The sequence below is a fragment of the Bombina bombina genome, chromosome 5 (assembly GCF_027579735.1).
Source record: "Bombina bombina isolate aBomBom1 chromosome 5, aBomBom1.pri, whole genome shotgun sequence".
Classification (NCBI taxonomy): domain Eukaryota; kingdom Metazoa; phylum Chordata; class Amphibia; order Anura; family Bombinatoridae; genus Bombina; species Bombina bombina.
In genome coordinates, this window is record NC_069503.1 from 36,323,651 (window position 1) to 36,337,159 (window position 13,509).

The 13,509-nt window shown below is 36.8% G+C and overlaps 1 protein-coding gene across 1 annotated transcript; it reads right to left on the reverse strand.

Moving 5' to 3' along the window:
* Positions 1–12,168: 12,168 nt before the first annotated feature.
* LOC128659772 (oocyte zinc finger protein XlCOF26-like) lies at positions 12,169–13,234 on the reverse strand (the record flags this gene model as incomplete). Its single annotated transcript, XM_053713345.1, has 1 exon — positions 12,169–13,234. A coding segment is annotated over exon 1 (1,029 nt), but the record flags the coding sequence as incomplete, so codon positions are not given.
* Positions 13,235–13,509: the final 275 nt, after the last annotated feature.

A 13,509-nucleotide genomic window follows, 5' to 3' on the forward strand; every position in this document is an offset into this window, starting at 1 on the left:
CCCAGAACTCTAGGACAAAAATTGTCACCCAGTTTAATGACCAGAACCAACACACATAAACAGAACTGGTTATATAAAACCATTACAGATTTGGCAAACGAAATTGCCTTATGTGCGCTAATATACAAGAAGGTAATCAATTCTCCAGTAGTTGCACAGGTAACAGTTATGTAACAGATTTTTATGCCAATTGTGGCACCACATTTGTGGTTTATTTGCTTACCTGCAATTTATGCCAGCTGCAATATACAGGTCAAACCTCTAGGGAGATCCGTAAAAGGTTCAATGAACATACTAGGGGTGTTAGGAATTTTAATAAAGATTCAGCAGTTGCCAATCATTTTAATGGTCACCATTTTACTAATGTAGCAAATATGAACATAAAAATCATAGATATGGCCACCACTTCCATCAGAGGCGGCAATAAATATAAAATACTGGAGAAGAAAGAATTATTCTGGATACTTAAATTACAAACACGCTCCCCATCTGGTATGAATCGTGAGTGTGATATTAATTTTTTTATTGATATCTAGAACAGTATCTACATTCATATCCTGCTTACTTGCATCCTCGGTGTTCCATTCATCCATGTATCCTTACACGCATTTTCTTTTACTAGCATTGTGTTTGTTTTATTCAGGTTCACACTCTGTGGTTCTGAATAACAATTTTCACATATATTCTTTTTGTGGTATAAATGAATAATTATGCACTAATTCTAATTTTAGTAACTGTTCTATGTTTATCATGGCATTTTGTATCATATTGTGTAACTTGGGTTCATTTTGTTTTTAACATATTATTGTGTATGTAAATAAGGTTTTTTCTTAAAAAAAACTTTCCAATTTACTTATTATCAATTGTGCTTAGTTCTCTTGGTATCCTTTGTTAAAGAGTAATCCTAGGTGAACTCAGGAGCGTGCACGTATCTTCAGACAGCAGAGTTTGCAAAAACATTTATAGCATTGTTATACATAGTTACAAACACTGCTGCACAGAGTGCTAAATACATGTGCACGCCCCTAAGCTCATATAATATCAGCCTCCTAGGTTTACTCTATAACAAAGGATACCAAAAGAACAAAGCAAATTAAATAGAAGTAAATTGGAAAGTTGGGTAAAATTGCTGCTCTGAGTTATCAGCGTTTAACTTTCACTGTCAGATTTGGCTTCTATCTTTGATGATGTTTTCCTTTTTATTCTGTGATATTTAGTTTTTAATTATACAAAAAACACAAAATACTGGTCTGGATTACAATCACTTTATTTGCATAAAAAACATTGTATATCATTATATAGTAAACAGGAGCATTACATGATATATGCACACAATGGTATAAATATACCTAACACTTGTGCTCTTGATACAAAGGGATTTATCAGACATATAATGTTCCCTTTATATATACAGTATGTGCTATTATCAGTTCTTGTGGCTTCTAACTAACATGAAAACATCTAACAGACATAATATCAAGTTACAGAACATGACACACATATTACATACCCAGTATACATGTAGGTTATAGTAGCCATTTAAATTAAACTGATTATGATCACATGACACACATATTACATACCCAGTATACATTTAGGTTATAGTAGCCATTTAAATTATACTGATTATGATCACATGACACACATATTACATACCCAGTATACATGTAGGTTATAGTAGCCATTTAAATTATACTGATTATGATCACATGACACACATATTACATACCCAGTATACATGTAGGTTATAGTAGCCATTTAGATTAAACTGATTATGATCACGTATGTACCCGTTACTGATATTGTGTCTCATTAAATAAAATCAGTTTCCCCATCAGTAATTCCTCTGGTATATAGCATGTACAATGCTAAGCATCTATTGCTATAAGAAAAGGTTTATCCACATGATGTGCACATTAAATATATCTCCCAGATGTCAATCATTTGAGACTGATGTTCTTGTTTATATAATTCTCTAACACTCTATTCATATAAAGACTCCTTTATTCTGTAAATGTAATTATTTCCTCCCCTATGTAAAGCAAACGTACAACTCCTAACACTGGCATATTAATAAACAACACTGGGGGTGCTTTGGTGGTGAATGTTTGTGTAAACTGGTCAGTATGAGGACAGATCTGTATATTTCTGTGTGGTGTTTGTATTCTATCACATTGATATGAGAGAAACTGAGGCGCACATATATAGAGGAACAAAGGACAGCAGGAGAGCACTTCCAATCTGAGGCTTTTATAACTGGGATTTAAAAAGTATTATTTACAATAGGATCCTTTTTGATGCTTCTATTTAGAGAGTTTGTCCTGTTTAGGATAATTGTAAAAAGGTTTGTACACTGTGTATATAAAGTTTATTTGTGTGTAAATATTTGGTGTTTTGTGATACCCGATTTCAATAAAAACCTTTTTTCCACTTTCTAATAGGGTTGCCACCCGTACGGGTTTCAAATCATTTTGAGTCATGTGCCGGGTTTCAGATAACGTTGCCACCGGACAGTGTAGGCTGCACACAGATCATCAGAAATCTGTTCACACTTTCAGTGTGTGAAGCTGATAACAGCAGATGCAAGAGGAAGGGGGGCGTTACTCATAAATCAAGCAGGAACAGGAAGTCTACAGGCAGCTACAGCAACTGTGAGGTCAGGAATTTAGAGTGCTCTGAGCTGACTAACAGCAGCTTTGTCAGAGTAGCAGCCAAACTCACCCATGTGCAGGCACCTTGGCACAGCAGTTATCTGTCACACACGGAGCCTCAATAAACTGATGTGGCAGAGAGGTCAGTGGCTGTTTAGTGTTACATTACACAGATCAGTGAAGCATCCAGGGAACTCTAGTGAAGTAATTGTCCTCTAAGCTACACAGTAGATCTTAGTCTGTTTACTAGATCCTGCATTACTTATATACTTTATTCTGAACAATAAAATATGGATCAGCAAAAAATGTAAAATATAGCTGCAAGCAGCAATAGAGGTGGCCAAGCGCATTTCCTTTGCAATGGCATACAAGCAGCTAAGTCACAATATAAAACTATAAACCCAGTTTTTACAGTTCTAACATAAGCAGTTTGTAAGAAAACATATTTTCAAAATGTTTGTGTTTTTTCAAGATGGCTGCCACACTATATGACCGATACTTTCAGCACGAACATATGTAACGCTAGGTCACAATATATGGTTATACAGCAAATTTCACAGCTTTAACATAAGCGGTTGCAAAGAAAACACATTTTCGACATTTTCGCATAAACCAATATGGCTGCCACAGTTTGTGACCAATTCCTTCAACAAGAACAACTGTGACTGTAGGCCACAATATAAGGTTATACAGCAAGTTTCACAGTTCTAGCATAAGCGGTTGCAGAGAAAATAGATTTTCGAAATTATCGCATAAAACAAAATGGCTGCCACATCATATGATAAACAGTCTCCATATTATGCACATTAGTTTTCACCATAGATGTTAATAAACATGGAAAAAATGAAGTATTTTTGTAAAACTTTTTTTTATTATTAATTAAAAATATTGTTAAAGGGACAGTTCACCCAAAAAAATTCTCCCCTTTAAATTATTCCCAATGATCCTTTTAACCTGCTACAGTGTATTCAATTTGTTACAAGTAGCTCCTTTACTCCTATTTCAGCATTTGAAATAGCTGATTTAGCCTGTGGTATCGCCACCTATACTGAACAAATTAATACTGGAGTATAGGCTATTGAATAGCCTAAGTATACACAGCCAGCAGAAGAGATTACACTCTCAGTGGGATGCAGGATAGTTAAGTAATAAAAACATCATTTATGTAAGAACTTACCTGATAAATTAATTTATTTCATATTGGCAAGAGTCCATGAGCTAGTGACGTATGGGATATACAATCCTAATAGGAGGGGCAAAGTTTACCAAACCTCAAAATGCCTATAAATACACCCCTCACCACACCCACAATTAAGTTTTAATGAATAGCCAAGTAGTGGGGTGAAAAAGAAAGGAGTAAAAAGCATCAACAAAGGAATCTGGAAATAATTATGCTTTATACAAAAAAATCATAACCACCATAAAAAAGGATGGGCCTCATGGACTCTTGCCTATATGAAAGAAATTAATTTATCAGGTAAGTTCTTACATAAATTATGTTTTCTTTCATGTAATTGGCAAGAGTCCATGAGCTAGTGACGTATGAGATATCAATACCCAAGATGTGGAACTCCACGCAAGAGTCACTAGAGAGGGAGGGATAAAAATAAACAACAGCCATATGCTGAAAAATAAATCCACAACTCAAAATATAAGTTATTCTCACGAAGAAAAGAAAAACTTAAAACATCAGCAGAAGAATCAAACTGAAATAGCTGCCTGAAGAACTTTTCTACCAAAAACTGCTTCTGAAGAAGCAAATACATCAAAATGATAGAATTTAGTAAATGTATGCAAAGAGGACCAAGTCGCTGCTTTTCAAATCTGATCAACTGAAGCTTCATTCTTAAAAGCCCACAAAGTATACCTTTCTGTCAGTCTGTCTACCAAACTGTATATATCTGACTATATCTAGCTATCGTTGTTGTGTGTGTATTAAATTAAACATTATAACACTCAATCCTTTACTGGCAGACCAAAAAAACATAATTTATGTAAGAACTTACCTGATAAATTCATTTCTTTCATATTGGCAAGAGTCCATGAGCTAGTGACGTATGGGATATACAATCCTAACAGGAGGGGCAAAGTTTACCAAACCTCAAAATGCCTATAAATACACCCCTCACCACACCCACAATTAAGTTTTAATGAATAGCCAAGTAGTGGGGTGAAAAAGAAAGGAGTAAAAAGCATCAACAAAGGAATCTGGAAATAATTATGCTTTATACAAAAAAATCATAACCACCATAAAAAAGGATGGGCCTCATGGACTCTTGCCTATATGAAAGAAATTAATTTATCAGGTAAGTTCTTACATAAATTATGTTTTCTTTCATGTAATTGGCAAGAGTCCATGAGCTAGTGACGTATGGGATATCAATACCCAAGATGAGGGAGGGATAAAAATAAAAACAGCCATTTTCCGCTGAAAAAATTAATCCACAACCCAAAAAAATAAGTTTATTCTCATAAATGAAAAACTTAAATTAAAAGCAGAAGAATCAAACTGAAACAGCTGCCTGAAGAACTTTTCTACCAAAAACTGCTTCTGAAGAATAAAATACATTAAAACGGTAGAATTTAGTAAATGTATGCAAAGAGGACCAAGTTGCCGCTTTGCAACTGAAGCTTCATTCCTAAAGGCCCACGAAGTAGAGACTGATCTAGTAGAATGAGCTGTAATTGTCTGAGGCGGGGCCTGACCCAATAAGCTTGATGAATCAAAAGTTTTAACCAAGAAGCCAAGGAAACAGCAGAAGCCTTCTAAACTTTCCTAGGACCAGAAAATAAAACAAATAGACTGGAAGTCTTCCTAAAATCTTTAGTAGCTTCCACATAATATTTCAAAGCTCTTACCACATCCAAAGAATGTAAGGATCTTTCCAAAGAATTCTTAGGATTAGGACACAAGGAAGGGACAACAATTTCTCTACTAATGTTATTAGAATTCACAACCTTAGGAAAAATTGAAAAGAAGTCCGCAAAACTGCCTTATCCTGATGAAAAATCAGAAAAGGAGACTCACAAGAAAGAGCAGATAGCTCAGAAACTCTTCTAGCAGAAGATATAGCCAAAAGGAACAACACTTTCCAAGAAAGTAGTTTAATGTCCAAAGAATGCATAGGCTCAAATGGAGGAGCCTGTAAAGCCTTCAAAACCAAATTAAGACTCCAAGGAGGAGAAATTGATTTAATGACAGGCTTAATACGAACTAAAGCCTGTACAAAACAGTGAATATCAGGAAGTATAGCAATCTTTCTGTGAAATAAAACAGAAAGAGCAGAGATTTGTCCCTTCAAGGAACTTGCAGACAAACCCTTATCCAAACCATCCTGAAGAAACTGTAAAATTCTAGGAATTCTAAAAGAATGCCGAGAGAATTTATGAGAAGAACACCATGAAATGTAAGTCTTCCAAACTCTATAATAAATCTTTCTAGAGACAGATTTACGAGCTTGTAACATAGTATTAATCACTGAGTCAGAGAAACCTCTATGACTTAGTACTAAGCGTTCAATTTCCATACCTTCAAATTAAATGATTTGAGATCCTGATGGAAAAACGGACCTTGAGACAGTAGGTCTGGCCTTAATGGAAGTGGCCAAGGTTGACAACTGGACATCCGAACCAGATCCGCATACCAAAACCTGTGTGGCCATGCTGGAGCCACCAGCAACACAAACGATTGTTCCATGAGTATTTTGGAGATCACTCTTGGAAGAAGAACTAGAGGCGGGAAAATGTAAGCAGGATGATAACACCAAGGAAGTGTCAGCGCATCCACTGCTTCCGCCTGAACATCCCTGGACCTGGACAGGTATCTGGGAAGTTTCTTGTTTAGATGAGAGGCCATGAGATCTATCTCTGGAAGACCCCACATCTGAACAATCTGAGAAAACACATCTGGATGGAGAGACCACTCCCCTGGATGTAAAGTCTGACGGCTGAGATAATCTGCCTCCCAATTGTCTACACCTGGGATATGCACCACAGAGATTAGACAGGAGCTGGATTCCGCCCAAGCAAGTATCTGAGATAGCTTGGGGACTGTGAGTCCCACCCTGATTATTGACATATGCCACTGTTGTTATATTGTCTGTCTAAAAACAAATGAACGGTTCTCTCTTTAACAGAGGCCAAAACTGAAGAGCTCTGAGAATTGCACAGAGTTCTAAAATATTTATTGGTAATCTCGCCTCTTGAGATTTCCAAACCCCTTGTGCTGTCAGAGATCCCCAAACAGCTCCCCAACCTGAAAGACTTGCATCTGTTGTGATCACAGTCCAGGTTGGCCGAACAAAAGAAGCCCATTGAACTAAACGATGGTGATCTAACCACCATGTCAGAGAGCGTCGAACATTGGGATTTAAGGATATTAATTGTGATATCCTTGTATAATCCCTGCACCATTGGTTCAGCATACAAAGCTGTAGAGGTCTCATGTGAAAACGAGCAAAGGGGATCGCGTCCGATGCTGCAGTCATGAAGCCTAAAACTTCCATACACATAGCCACTGAAGGGAATGACTGAGACTGAAGGTGCCGGCAGGCTGCAACCAATTTTAAGCGTCTCTTGTCTGTAAGAGACAGAGTCATGGACACTGAATCTATCTGAAAGCCTGAAAAGGTGACCCTTGTCTGAGGAATCAAGAAACTTTTTGGTAAATTGATCCTCCAACCATGTTTCCGAAGAAACAACACTTGTTGATTCGTGTGAGATTCTGCAGAACGTAAACGACTGAGCTAGTACCAAGGAAACACTGCAATACCCTGTTCTCTGATTACAGAGAGTAGGGCACCTAGAACCTTTGTAAAGATTCTTGGAGCTGTTGCTAGGCCAAATGGAAGAGCAACAAATTGGTAATGCTTGTCTAGAAAAGAGAATCTCAGGAACTGGTAATGTACTGGATGAATGGGAATATTAAGGTATGCATCCTGCAAGTCTATTGTGGACATATAATGTCCTCGCTGAACAAAAGGCAGAATAGTCCTTATAGTCACCATCTTGAAAGTTGGTACTCTTACATAACGATTCAAAATTTTCAGATCCAGAACTGGTCTGAATAAATGTTCCTTCTTTGGGACAATGAATAGATTTGAATAAAACCCCAAACCTTGTTCCTGAAAAGGAACTGGCATGATTACCCCAAAGACTCCAGGTCTGAAACACACTTCAGGAAAGCCTGAGCTTTTACTGGATTTGCTGGAATACGTGAGAGAATAAATCTTCTCACAGGAGGTCTTATTCTGAATCCTATTCGATACACTTGAGAGACAATGCTCGGAATCCATTGATTTTTGAGAATTTATCCAAATATCCTTAAAGAACCTTAATCTGCCCCCTACCAGCTGAGCTGGAAAGAGGGCCGCACCTTCATGCGGACTTAGGGGCTGACTTTGGTTTCTTAAATGGCTTGGATTTATTCCAATTTGAGGAAGGCTTCCAATTGGAAACAGATTCCTCGGGGGAAGGATTGAGTTTTAGTTCCTTATTTTGTCGAAAGGAATGAAAACGGTTAGAAGCCTTAGATTTACCCTTAGGTTTTTTATCCTGAGGCAGAAAAACTCCCTTTCCCTCAGTAACAGTTGAAATAATAGAATCCAACTGAGAACCAAATAAATTATTACCTTGGAAAGAAAGAGATAGTAATCTAGATTTAGATGTCATATCAGCATTCCAAGATTTAAGCCACAAAGCTCTTCTAGCTAAAATAGCTAAAGACATGGATCTAACATCAATTTTGATAATATCAAAAATGGCATCACAAATAAAATGATTAGCATGTTGCAGTAAGCGGACAATGCTAGATATGTCACAATCCAATTCTTGTTGCGCTAAATTCTCCAACCAGAAAGTTGATGCAGCCGCAACATCAGCCAAAGAAATTGCAGGTCTGAGAAGATGACCTGAATATAAATAGGCTTTCCTTAGATAATATTCAAGCTTCCTATCTAAAGGATCCTTAAAGGAAGTACTATCTATCATAGGAATAGTGGTACGTTTAGCAAGAGTAAAAATAGCCACATTTAAACCTTGAAGAAGGAATAAAAGAACTACCTGGCTTATTCCATTCCTTAGAAATCATATCAGAAATAGCCTCAGGAATAGGAAAAACCCCTGGAGAAACCACAGGAGGTTTAAAAACAGCATTTAAACGTTTATTAGACTTAACGCCAAGAGGACTGGCTACCTCAATATCCAAAGTAATTAACACTGCTTTTAATAAAGAACGCATATACTCTATTTTAAATAAATAAGTAGATTTGTCAGTGTCAATTTCTGAGGAAGGATCTTCTGAATCAGATAGATCCTCATCAGAAGAGGATAAATTATTATGTTGTTGGTCATTCGAAATTTCATCAACTGAATGAGAAGTTTTAAAAGACCTTTTAAGTTTATTAGACGGTGGAAATGCAGACAAAGCCTTCTGGATAGAATCAGAAACAAATTCTTTAAAATTCATAGGTATATAATGTACATTAGAAGTTGAAGGAACTGCAACTGGCAATGTACTATTACTGATGGACACACTATCTGCATGTAAAAGTTTATCATGACAACTATTACAAATGACATTCGGAGAAATAATTTCCACAATCTTACAACAAATGCACTTAGCTTTGGTAGAACCGATGTCAGGCAGCAAAGTTCCAGCAGACACTTCTGAGGCAGGATCAGATTGAGACATCTTGCAAAATGTAAAAGAAAAAACAACATATAAAGCAAAATTATCAAGTTTCAGGAATGGGAACAAAATGCACATAGCATAGCACTCTGATAGAGAAAAAGGCAAGAGGCAAAATTCAATGGGGTATTAAAATAATGAAAAAGTTTGGCGTCAAGTATGACGCACAACGTAACTGAAAACTTTTTTGGTGCCAATAATAACCGGAAATGACACACTCGCGTCACTAATGACGCAACCGTGTGTAAGGCCGTATTTTTCACGCCAAGAATGATGCAATAAAGTCTAACATTTTGCGCATCCGTGGGCCTAATACCGCCCGCAATTGCAAGAAGTAGTCAATTGAAAAAAAGACTAAACCCCAGGTAAGAAAAATATTTCTTAAATAAATGTTTATTTTCCCCAAATATGAAACTGACAGTCTGCAGAAGGAAATACATGAACCTGACTCATGGCAAATATAAGTACAATACATATATTTAGAACTTTATATAAATGCATAAAGTGCCAAACCATAGCTGAGGTGTCTTAAGTAATAAAATACATACTTACCGAAAGACACCCATCCACATATAGCAGCTAGCCAAACCAGTACTGAAACAGTTATCAGTAGAGGTAATGGTAAATTGAGAGTATATCATCGATCTGAAAAGTGAGGTAGGAGATGAATCTCTACGACCGATAACAGAGAACCTATGAAATAGACCCCCTTTAGGGAAATCATCATATTCCTCTGAGAGGAATCGGGCTTCAACAATGCTGAGAAGCGCATATCAACGTAGAAATCTTAGCACAAACTTACTTTACCACCTCCATATGAGGCAAAGTTTGTAAAACTGAATTGCGGGTGTGGTGAGGGGTGTATTTATAGGCATTTTGAGGTTTGGGAAACTTTGCCCCTCCTGGTAGGATTGTATATCCCATACGTCACTAGCTCATGGACTCTTGCCAATTACATGAAAGAAATAATAATTCTGACATTAACAATAGGTTGTCCTGCAACTTCGTTGTTGGCCACCTAATAAAAATGTTTCAGCATTTACATAATTTTTGAATGCATTTCTTTGTTAATATAAAATGTTTTGTCATCAAGTTCAGTTTTAATCTTCCTTATATGACTCTTTCTGCTCATCTTTCTGTATACCTATCTGTTTATTTATCTCTGTCTATTTGTATTGTTCTCTGTCTCTCTATCTGTCTATTATCTCTCTATATCTGTCTGTTGCAGTGGCGTCACTATGCTTGGTGTAACCCGGTGTGGTAACTCATGGTGTCAACCCCCACCCAAGTAATTTTTTTATATATATTTTATTTATATATATATATATATATATAGCTTATATATAAATACATATATATACATACACAAACATATATATATTTACATACACAAACATATATATATATATGTGTGTGGGCAGAGGGGAAGACAGACCACTGAAAGGAGGGGGGAAACACAACTGAAAGGGGGGGGCAAAATATTCCTGCAAAAGATGAAATCATTGTTGCAGCTCAGCCCTTGACAACTCAAGTACATAAGGAATCCATCATATGTTTATAGTTATGACATATTCTGATCATCCACAATATATGTAGCAAATGCCATTTCCTAATAAACAAGCACCATAGCATAACATTTGGGCCAAAAATAAATAACACAAATATGTCACCATTCAGAACACTTGTGCTGAAGGGCTTGCCTATCTGTAGCACTAACATATTCAGTGGCGCAGTGCATGCAGTTAGCACTCACTGTCATAACTGTACAGCGATAGACAGGGATGGAAGTTGCTTACTTGTCAGCTCAGCTGCATTGCGCCTGTTTGTGTATGGTGCTCCTTGGCTGTCATAACGGAGCTGACTCGAAGCTGCTCGTACCTCGGCCAGCACTATGCTGTTGCTCACTTCTGGCACCAGATCCCTTCATTTCCATATCACTCAAGCACAACCACAAATAAACCATCCATGTGCATTACAAACGGGCTTCAGTCAGTAGCTGTCAATTAGAGATAATCCAGTGAGATGCTCAGGACCACTCTAGCACCCACTGTTCTGCTGTAACAGTATTCCTCAAATGGGGGAGGCACTTTGGGTGGCTGAGCGTTACAGCCTGGAGGACTGTTAAAGCCAGTGCATGGCGCAGCAACGCACATTAATAATGATGTCACTTAATCTCGAGTATGATGCTTAGTTAGGGAAGCCCTGGCCCCTGCCTCTGTGCTAAACACCCCCTGCATCTGCCTTAGCATGGAGGACTCCTTGGCCCTTCTTTCTTACAAGGGACCACCACCAGCACATCATTAGGAAAGGAAAAAAAAAAACTGTGTCATGATTAATGAATGTTAAATTAATGTGGTGGTGTCACCTCTTGGAGGGTGTCAACCGGGTGCAGTCCGCACCCCCCTAGTGACACTACTGGTCTGTTTATATTTGAGTAACTATCTACTAGTCTGTATCTATTTATATATCTGTCTATCTCTTTATGCCTATCTGTTTTCTATCCATCTGTTTATATGTCTGTATCTACTAATGTATATGTATATATATATATATATATATGTCTTTATCCGTTTATCTGTTTATGTATATACCTTTCTGTCAGTCTGTCTACCAAACTGTATATATCTGACTATATCTAGCTATCATTGTTGTGTGTGTATTAAATTAAACATAACACTCAATCCTTTACTGGCAGACCAAAAAATGGTAAAATATATATTTAAGGCCACACCCCTAGCCACACCCTCAACCACGGCCATTTGCAAAGTGTCAGGGAATCGGCTGGGCAAAAGGTGGCAACCCTACTTTCTAAACATGTGAAAGGTTTCTTCCCTTGTGAATCCTTTCATGCTTTTTCAGATCACTCTTTAGTGTAAAACTTTTTCCACACTCTGTACATGTAAATGGCTTTTCTCCTGTATGACTCATTTCATGACTTTTCAGACTATCTATTCGTGTAAAACTTTTTCCACATTCTGTACATGTGAATGGCTTTTCTCCTGTGTGACTCATTTCATGAGTTTTCAGACTATCTATTCGTGTAAAACTTTTTCCACACTCTGTACATGTGAAAGGTTTTTCTCCTGTGTGAATCCTTTCATGAAATTTCAGAGTACTCATTCGTCTAAAACTTTTTCCACACTCTGTACATGTGAAAGGCTTTTCTCCTGTGTGAATCCTTTCATGAGATTTCAGATTACCCTTATGTGAAAAACTTTTTCCACACTCTGTACATGTGAAAGGCTTTTCCCCTGTGTGAATCCTTTCATGATATTTCAGAGTACTCAATCCTGTAAAACATTTCCCACACTCTGTACATGTGAAAGGCTTTTCTCCTGTGTGAATCCTTTCATGCTTTTTCAGACTACTCTTCTCTGTAAAACATTTTCCACACTCTGTACATGTGAAAGGCTTTTCCCCTGTGTGAATCCTTTCATGATTTTTCAGCTCACTCTTTCGTGTAAAACATTTGCTGCACTCAGTACATGTGTGTGGTTTCTCACTTGTGTGTATTTTGTGGTGTTCTAGTAGATGAGACTTCCATCTAAAGATTTTCTCACATTCTGTACATTTTAACTGTTTCTCCTTTGTATGAATCATTTGTTTAGATTGTAGACTTTTCCCTTCTTTAATACATTTTGAAAACTCAGTAAATGTGTGTGGTTTATCTTCTGGGATAATCATTTCACTAGATAAGTCATACATGTCCTCTTGTTTGATGACTAAATTACTCTCTGTACATAATGATTGCTTCCCAGTTCCTGCCAATTCATCATCATCTTTAAATATCTGCTGTGATATCCCCAATGTTTGTGAATAGTCATTAGTGTCTAAGATTTTTGGAGTTTGCGGTACCATTCTGAGGCTTCCTGTAGTGAAGGATGGATATGAACTATTCACGTGTTTGTCTACATAAAAAAAAATGTAATTAAGAAAAATAAGACTGTTTATTCTTTATAATATAATCCATCTCAATAAAAAAAACATTTTTTTATACTAAAAAATGTGTTCCGTTTTATATTTTTAAAGGGACACTGAACCCAATTTTTTTTCTTTAGTGATTCAGATAGAGCATGCAATTTTAATCAACTTTCTAATTTACTCCTATTATCAAATTTTATTCCTTCTCTTTGTATCTTTATTTGAAATGCAAGAATGTAAGTTTAGATG